Source organism: Hipposideros armiger, unplaced genomic scaffold (assembly GCF_001890085.2).
Source record: "Hipposideros armiger isolate ML-2016 unplaced genomic scaffold, ASM189008v1 scaffold_1, whole genome shotgun sequence".
Classification (NCBI taxonomy): Eukaryota; Metazoa; Chordata; class Mammalia; order Chiroptera; family Hipposideridae; genus Hipposideros; species Hipposideros armiger.
The window spans coordinates 6,463,929-6,473,317 of NW_017731351.1; the positions used below are offsets into that span (position 1 = coordinate 6,463,929).

The window sequence follows — 9,389 nt, forward strand, 5'->3', positions numbered from 1 at the left end:
CCTACTAACTATATCTATCTTTATATATCTATATATTGATATAGATATATAAATTCCCCTACTGTGTGTGTGTGTGTGTGTGTGTGTGTGTGTGTGTGTGTGTGTGTGTGTGTGTGTGTGTGTGTGTGTGTGTGTGTGACTTTGGCTGGCTAAGTATCTTGGTTCTGGAGGTTTTTAAACATTTTTTAAAAATCTATCATAGAGAATACTGCCTCATCTACCTAAGTGCAAGAGTCTGCAGCAGAGGCTTTCTTGAAGTGTGTTTTCTAGCTCTAGGTTCTTCAATTCTATTGTTTACTCAACCTTTAAACAGACTGTACTGACTTGGCTGATTTCAAACCTGAGTTGTGATTAACAGCATTATAGGTACTTTTGAATATTATTTTAGATTTGCCATTCTTTTAAAATCTTATTATGCTAATGCATGTACATTAGACATATACCTTCATAAGAACAAAATATACATGCATTATACATCTACCTTCATATGCACAAAATACATATAAACATACATAAATAAGAGTATAATGAAAACAAACAGCTGTGTTGACCACTAGCTTAAGAAAGAAAACAATACCTAATATTTGTGAAGCCTCTGAGGTGCCTCTCTCCCTGACTGTATCCTCCTTCAGCTAATTTTTATATGGATTTTATTTTTATAAGTATTATCTTCTATGAAAACATTTAGTAACTAACACAGGATAGGCATCTCTTAATTATAACAATAAGCTATTACACGAAGGAAAGACTCAAAAACAACTACAGACTGAAACCAATTATTGTGACTTTATTACAATAGTTACAAACAATATTTTAGTTAGTAGTATTTAATCATATCACAATTACTCAAACTATATACAAAGAGGTATTTACACAAGGCTACATTTAAAAAAAAGAAAAAGCAATTAATTACCCCCCAAAATCACATTATCAACAAGATTTTTTCTAAAAGTTATGGCCAATAACAGGAAATTCACAGTTATTCTGAAAATATTTTAAGATGCAGGAATCATATTGCACATAATACAATTATAAATCCTATTGAGTAGATATATATTTTTTAACCTAGTTTTTCACAAAATTTACATTACCATGCAATACTTCACAGTATACAGTACAGTGGAACTAGAACGAACAGCTTAACTTACAAACTTTTAATATGATGGCCACAAAATTTAGAATAATTTTAAAGTTATATTTAAAACAGTTTTAATATACAAAAAAACTCCAGTGTAATAAAACTTAATGGACATAATCATAACTTGTTCACAGATCAAGTCTCTTTTTAGTGTTCTTCTTTGTCTTTTCCTTTCTTCTCCTTTTCATCCTGTAGTGCAGTACCGAGTTTTTTGATAAGAACTGACAGAACCTTGTCCAATGGGTCCATGACTCCTCTTTGAAGCCATTTAGGAATAGTAGTCCTGGCATGATGAAAGCCCAGTTTTTGAAGAATATAATCAACACCTACTGGATCAATCTTTCTTCCAGTCCAAGAAATTAACCTAAAATAATTATAAATAAAATTAGGAGTACAGTGTCCTGATGGTAAGTTCAGGAGGATCACTATGCATCCACAATGTGCTCAAGACAAAATACTTTCAGTAGGTGCATTTGAATAATCTACGATTATTCCTAGATTCCTATGATTCCTAGATTCACTGTAATAACATTTAAAAAATGTGTGATTATCCTTGATAAGCCTACACACAGTAATGGAGTTTAGTGATTTCATTCTGATTCATTTATTTTAGGCCTCAAGCTACAGTCATCTTAAACATTTAAAGGACTTTTGTTTCGGTATAAAAGATGTAAATTAGCTTGATGGGGGAACCCTTTCACAACGTATACATGTATGAAATCACAATGTTGTACACTTAAAATAGCTTCCGGTTTTGTTACTTGCACCTCATAAAGCTGGAAAAAAAGAGTTCAACAAGTATGTGGTATAATGGTAACGAAAAAAGGCTGAATTATACTGAATGTTGGCCATGTGCTAAACATGTTTGAAGGAAGAACCATTTTCTTCCTATTTTTGGTATTTCTTTCCATATAGAGGAACAGACATTCGTGAAACACCCCTGCCTTTCTCTGCTGGCAAATTAACGCAGGAACTGAGTGGTGTAGTTGAGCACCCTCCTCCCTACCTTCTCATAGGAACCATTCATTTTGGTGTTCCTTTATGCCACAGATTTTTCAAGGACAGGCCCCTAAATAGGTGACCCAAGACCATTCATGGCTGCCCGTGACCAGGTAGGTATACTGGGCTGCTGACTACACGACTCCAGCCCACCAACCTCCACAGTGCTGCTTCATCGAGACCCTGCAGGTAAGTCCACACCTGGACTCCATAGTAGACAGCCATTGTTGCTAGACATCCAAACCACATTCTCTGTCACCAGCTTTATCACTGTTAAAACTGTACTTTTGATTTCTAGCTGCCTCTCTCCCACTATTTCAATTAGGGAAGGGGTGGAGGTATTAGGGGTATTAGGTACTGATCTGTTAAACTCTTAATAGTTTTAAGCATTTTGCATTAATTATTTAACCATTATAACAACACTACAAGGTAGATAATACCATTTTCTAAATTTGTCTTATGAGGCAACTGAGGCAAGAGAGGGTATTAGGTCTTTGGGCAATGTCACTCAGCTACAAAGCTGGGCTTGGATGCACTGCTCTTGACCAGGCTTCCACCACTACATCGTATAACTTAACTGGTCTCGTGGTAGTCTGCTAAAACAAGGAATATATTTATGGCAAAATTTAACTATTTTTATGCCCATTGTAAATTGAAAACACAACAGGTCCTCGAATATTGTTTCATCATAACAATGTGGGAACTTCAGTCTCACACCAATTAGCCTATGAGAAAATTGGTTTCGGGATGTGTTGTTTCCCTTAAAGTCACAGAACCAACCTATCAACAGCAAGTGATGATTTACCTAGTCAGTTTCATTCTATTTATTTAGATTTACAAATATAAAACATTTTCCTTTTTTGCTTCTGTTTTATTTTTTTTGATTTTATTAAATTTATTGGGGTGACATTAATAAGATTATATACATTTCAAGTATACAGTTCTATAATACATCATCTGTATATTGCCTTGTGCTCACCACCCAGTCAAGTCTCCTTCCCTCACCATATATTTGACCCCTTTTACCCTCTTCTGCCTCCTGCCAACCCCTCTTTTTAGTAACTACCATACTGTTGTCTGTGTCTATGAGGTTTTGCAAAACAGACTTTCTAAATAGTTTTCTGCATTAGGACCTCTGCAATATTTTATACTGTACCTGCCTATTGACACTGTTAATATTCCTCATGTGCTTATGTGCTATTAATTAATACCCAAGTGTTTTGTCAGTTTGTTTACAACAAATTTCAGTGACTACAAATGACTAACACAAAGTCATTACTTTCTGCTTACACAGAAGTCCACTGTATAATGGAGATCTTGTTAGTGTGGAATTATTTTGGTATAAATATGTGTGAATAATAACCTCATCTGAGTGAAATCTGTATCATTCTGCAGAATGTTGTGGAGTGTGATGCACGTTCTTGGATTCTGTTGTTCCATGACCCAGACAGGTATAATTTGATTAACAAAGCAGATGGGAGGAAAGGGAAAAATAATAGGAATGTTGTGAGTGCTAACCACAAACAAGGACACACAAAAGCACTGCTAGTGACAGCGGCAATTATAAACATAACATCAGAATATACTTTTGAAATTCTGATATGAAAACAAACTGATTAACCAGGATCATGACTGTGCAAGGTCCGGACTCAGTAAAAATCTTGAGTCTGACGCATTGAATTCCACATTTCGGAGTCGTATGGTGACACTGTAGGTTGTGTTACACTGTCATGACCTATGTGAGAAATTGTAGTGGTTCCTTATAATGAGGTGTAACTTCCACTGCATCTTCCCAAACTAAGTAACAAAGCAGTTTACGGTAGCTAACTCAAGATCCTGGAAAGAATGTGCTGGTGAGACAGTGAAAAAATAACAGCAACTATGGAAGTGAAGTTATTCTCATGTTTTAGTGATGGACTGACAGAACATCACACAGTGGACAGCTAAATCAGCACTGAAATAGTCTCAGTTTTTGCTTTTTCTGCTTAGAACACTTACAAAAGCAGAAAGGAGCAGCAAAAATGGCAGTCAGATGTTATAGAGGGTACAAATGACAAATTTCTAAAAATATTTTTTTGTAGAAAGTATTTAATTTGATACTCAATTTAAAACTTTTTTCTCATAATAATCTCATTAGATATAAGTAAATATATACACCTACTACTTCTCACCTAAGAGTGGGTTCTAGATGCCACGTGTTACACATAAAATCTCTCCAGTCCACAGTGGTGTAAGTGATGCCATCTTCTCTGTCTTTCTCAGAGGAGTTCTCATCATGTATAATAACTGGACTTTTCTGTCCTGGTCGAGTGGATAAAATCCGAGGTGGGAAAATGGCTACAATGAAAAGGATAAATTAATATTGCAAGTCTATATCTTATACATTTATTTTAAATCACTACACAAACTGAATAATTGGCGCCATTTATCATTTTATTTATGAACTGGCCAAAACTTCATTTAATTACATTTATTACAAAGCAGTATTTTAAATAGCTATAAATAAATGCCAAATATTGGTATTGCTGGAAGACAATATCAAAGTTATTTTATTATCTTACAATTAGAAATAATATTTTGAGTATAGTATATGTTTTATATATATTTGTGTGTCTAAAACTAATGGTAAAGAATGCTGAGATTTATCTGATAACAGGCATAAGGCACTGAAATTGACAGCTGTAGGTTTCCTAAACAATGGTTGTAGGTGGATCACATTTTAGTTTAACAACTTTATTGAGACACAATTCACCCATTTAACATGGACAACTCAGTTACGGCACTGTAACCACCAGCAATAACAAGCAAAAGCACAGCAACCAAGCAGACACCTGTATCCTTATGTTGGGGACAACAGTTCACTCCCAGTCAGTGTATGTCCCACTGCAAATTCCCAATGAAGTTAGAGCCAGAGCAACACATGCACATAATTTATCTTGATGTTCTAGAAATACTGTTGATTCTGGTCTAGTTTTATAAGCTGTTAAGAATTTTCCCAGGCCCATTTATGTTTATTTTGACCAAAAGTAATTGCTTTTAGTTTTTAATATTAAAATATTTTCATTTATAATTGAAATCCCCATAGATAATAAATCTTTGTTATTGTAAATATTGTAAGTCCAATAATCAATTCCCTATTCCTTGTTTATCCATTGAAACAATGTTTTACAACAATTTATATAAAACAGTATTTTTTTTTTTTTTTTTTAGAAAAACACAAGTTCATGGCAGACCAAAACCAACACAAAAAATGAGTGTTTCACATAATATCTGAGAGAAAGAAATCTGGCAGACTTTCATAGCTAGGTAGATTAGAAAAGAATTCTGGACTTCATAGGTTTATCTAGAATGTTTTTCTCCACACTAAGTTTAAATATTGAGACAGAAAACAAGAGGATTGCCAGTGACTGGTGTGTGTTCGTGCTGTACATGAAAATTGAATTTACTTGTAATGGATATAAGATTTCCTATTATATAGTTTCATTATTTTACTTGAAGTTTTCATAGATTTCTCCTAGCCATCATTATTGATTTTACTCACACTGAGTAAAATTTGGCATATCTAGATTGAATAGTACCAGAAGAGCCATTCAATGTATGCTATGCTGCCTTTGCACTCTTTCAACATGGGCTTTTGATAATCTTTCTGTTTTTTTCACTCAGACATTTATCATGATGTTATTTTGAAATATCTGTAATTCAAATTTTATATTTCTTTCTTCATGAAAAAAATGAGGCAGATTATAGTGTGACCTGAACAAATGACAGGCATACTTCGGTTTATTGTGTTTCACAGATGTGGGATTTTTTTTGCAAATTGAAGGCAAGACCCTCCACCAACAAAAAGATTATGATTTGCTTTATTGTGATGCTCTCTTTATTGTGGGGGTCTGGAACCGAACCTGCATTATCTCTGAGGTAGGCCTGTACATCTATTCCAAGCAGTTTTTAAAAATCACATTTGTTGATTTACCATTATATATTCATGTAGTGGTGCAATAAATATTTACTGAATCAATAAAGACCATGTATTTGGAGAGTATTCCATATCATTGCATTTCAAACCACCTTATTTTAAATAATTCCATTGTATGGACACATCATGACATACTCAACCAATTCCATATGGCTATTAGAGTCACCGTGTTTCTTAACAGGTAAACATTTTAGTTTCCAGTGAGTAAACCAATGGTAGCTAGCTCATAAAAACAAACATGGCTGAGGCCTAAATATTTACAAAGGAAAATGTTCTCTGTATTCTAAACAGCTTTATTTTATTTATTTTTCCCAGTATGTCTACAACTCCTGCTGCTTTATCATGCAGCTGTCCCTTCTGTCATTTCACTTTGACTGGCAACACTTCTTTAAAGAGGTTTCCTTTTCTTTGCCTACTTTGCGACAATCTCCTACAAGGTCAGATAATGTACATTCATATATGGAAACATCTGGAAAGTATCAAACACCATTCACTGTGAGGCATAGTTAGAAAGAGTGCCGTGTACCTAGCAGATACTCAGAAAGCCTGCCAAATAGTCTTAATAATATATTAGTTATATGTATTTCATTAAACTTTATAGAGGAAGGAGACACATTCTGCTCATTTTGTCATTAACCATACAAATCCATATAAATGACAGACAACCACATTTCTTGAAGCTTGAAAGAAAAAAACCCAAACCCCTCCCCAGACAAGAATGTGCTACCCACCTTTTTCTTTTTCTTTAAGGTAAGCTGACACTAAATCATGGAGGAACATGATGAGCTCAGCATCCATAGTCACGCAGATGTGGTCGGTGAACTCCGTCACCACACTACATTCTACCTTCGGCTTCAGGCTGGGATCTGCAAGGGCAACGTCCTTTACAGCACAGATTTCATGAATGAGTCCCTTTCTCACCCCCTAATCAGGGGTGTACATGGATTTGTGTAAATGCATCTACTTAAATGAAACAATAGAGAAACGAGTAGTTTCTGTATGTGATTTACAGGATGATGATAGTTGACTAAGCGCTTTCCAAGAATATGCCATTTATTCCTCAGAAAACCCCTATGCATGAGGTGCTATTATTGGCCCCTATTTTACTGTGGAGAAAGAGGTGCAAATGGATTAAATCATTTGCCAGAGGTCATGTGGCTGGTACAAAAATCAATGTCACCCCGGAGATCAATTTCATCAGCTATATAAATATTACAAAAATGACCTGTGAGAAAACAGCAGTAGTTTGAAGTTCCTCTAGAATTTTCTCAGTAACTTTAGAAACTAAGGATGGTTTTTCCACATACCCTGTAATGAAGGCTCTTGTGGTTCTTGAACATGAATGGATTTAAAGTCAAGCTGCATCCTTGGTAATGCAAAGATAGTCTCTGTTTCATGATTGTAGCTAGAACCTCCTCTGAAGCCACTCAGCAAACTGGAATTCTTCACCATAGTGCTATTCTCAGTGTTATTAGCATCAACATTACGAAGCAGGTTTAGCTCTACATGCATAATAATAAAGACAATAAGAATCGAATTAAACCAGTAGGCATCGATAAGCCTATAGCTTTCAGGACATTATGATACACGGAACTTTTATCATTTCAAAATTTTAAATAATAGTCATATAGAAGCTGTGGTCTTGAGGAGAGTTATATATCTTTATATATGTAGATAGGGTACAGATATATTTATATATATATAGTGATGTTAATATATATGTAGTGATTTGAATTTATATATATACACATATATACACGCACATTAAAATTAGTGATATATTTCACTATTCTCAAGATTGAAGCTTTGTAACAAAATTTTTGATAAATCCAATAATCCAATCCATTTTTTGTTTCTTGAACTTTAATATTATTCTCAACTGAATTCAAGTCTGAATTTAAGAGTTTCATTAATCTCAAAGTTCTCCATACATTGAATACTTTACAGTATTTGCGATTAAATATGATCATGACCTTGAAATCAGGTAGAAGCCCTGATTTTCCCCAACATATGTGCTATGATTACAATATGATTGTCTTATAAAAATTAGCATTTTTCTAGGTACACAGGGTGCAGTTCAATATGCTAATAGTCCTTCCATACCATCCCAGCCAAAAAGGACCCTCTCCCCGCGAATCTCTACTTGGAAAGTGGAATAGTCAATACACACATAATCTAATTTGCTTCTTAATCCTCCTTTGTGCTCAGAACATTTCTGACACTCTCTAATACCTGGGGTTACCTAATCCATAGTAACTATTTTCCAGAGGGCCCAAGTCATCTTTTCCATTTTGAAAAGTCATTTTTGAGTAAAACATTGAAATTTTAACATGTCTCAATCTAGTCAGCTTTCCAATACAAATGAAATGATTGGTAAAAGCAGTACTCTAAACTCTAACACAAAAACAACCCCAAAATAAAAACTGTCACTGACCACAATATTACAAGACTGGTAAATCTAATCAAATGAAGAAAGTTATCAGAACCACTCTCTTTTAACTTATGACTTCATAGGAATTATATGATTTGGTTTCATTTTAGTCCATCCATCCAAGTTTATAGCATTCTATTACTTAGTTGTGTAATAACTCTCCAAACCTACAATGTTTAGCATTAGTACGAAAATATTTTTCCAATTATCATAAAGTAAACTTAATTTCATTTATTTAAGCCAATTTTGTTTTGAATGTTCTCAGTTGCATCTAAAATAATTCTAGTCTATGAGATGATTTCACCACCCTGGTAATGAAATAAGTACTAATATTGTTACTTATGTCAGCAGGAGTAAAATGAAACTTGTTTAATTGAAGAAATGAAAATTCTCCCTCCACTTAAATTCTAAACACTGTCAAAAGAGCTCAAAATAGAAAAAACAAAATAAATCTCTCCAAAAAAATCAAACTTTGAACCTTCATTCCTCGTGGCTGTAACATAATTGAACCACTCTTTCACACTCGCGACTCCATGGGGCGGGTTTTCATGGCGGCGCCTCGTTATCTTGGTTATTGTAGCCATGGGGCTTTCCAAAGCTCCACATGGTTTGGTAACCATGGTATTATGGCCCAGGTGAAAATCCAATGTTTGTACGATATATGTAGAATGATCACTAGCGCCTAGAGGGAAGAAAAAGTTTCTTAATGTAACAAACTATATTTAGATGCAAGAAAACAGTGGTGGCCTTAGAGCAGCGGTTCTCGACCTTCCTAATGCCGCGACCCCTTAATACAGTTCCTCATGTTGTGGTGACCCCCAACCATAAAATTATTTTCGTTGCTA

The 9,389-nt window shown here is 34.5% G+C and overlaps 1 protein-coding gene across 9 annotated transcripts in view; it reads right to left on the reverse strand.

Moving 5' to 3' along the window:
* Positions 1 to 767: 767 nt before the first annotated feature.
* BLTP1 (bridge-like lipid transfer protein family member 1) overlaps positions 768 to 9,389 on the reverse strand; it is a 169,084-nt gene continuing 160,462 nt past the window's right edge. For all 9 annotated transcript variants that reach the window (XM_019667736.1, XM_019667803.1, XM_019668173.1 and 6 more), the window contains 5 exons: positions 9,023 to 9,226; positions 7,421 to 7,615; positions 6,845 to 6,979; positions 4,309 to 4,474; positions 768 to 1,502 (listed from right to left, as the gene is read on the reverse strand). In XM_019667736.1, the coding sequence (XP_019523281.1) occupies positions 1,286 to 1,502; positions 4,309 to 4,474; positions 6,845 to 6,979; positions 7,421 to 7,615; positions 9,023 to 9,226 (917 nt within the window). In that variant the 3' untranslated portion in view covers positions 768 to 1,285. The remainder of the gene's footprint in view (positions 1,503 to 4,308; positions 4,475 to 6,844; positions 6,980 to 7,420; positions 7,616 to 9,022; positions 9,227 to 9,389) is intronic.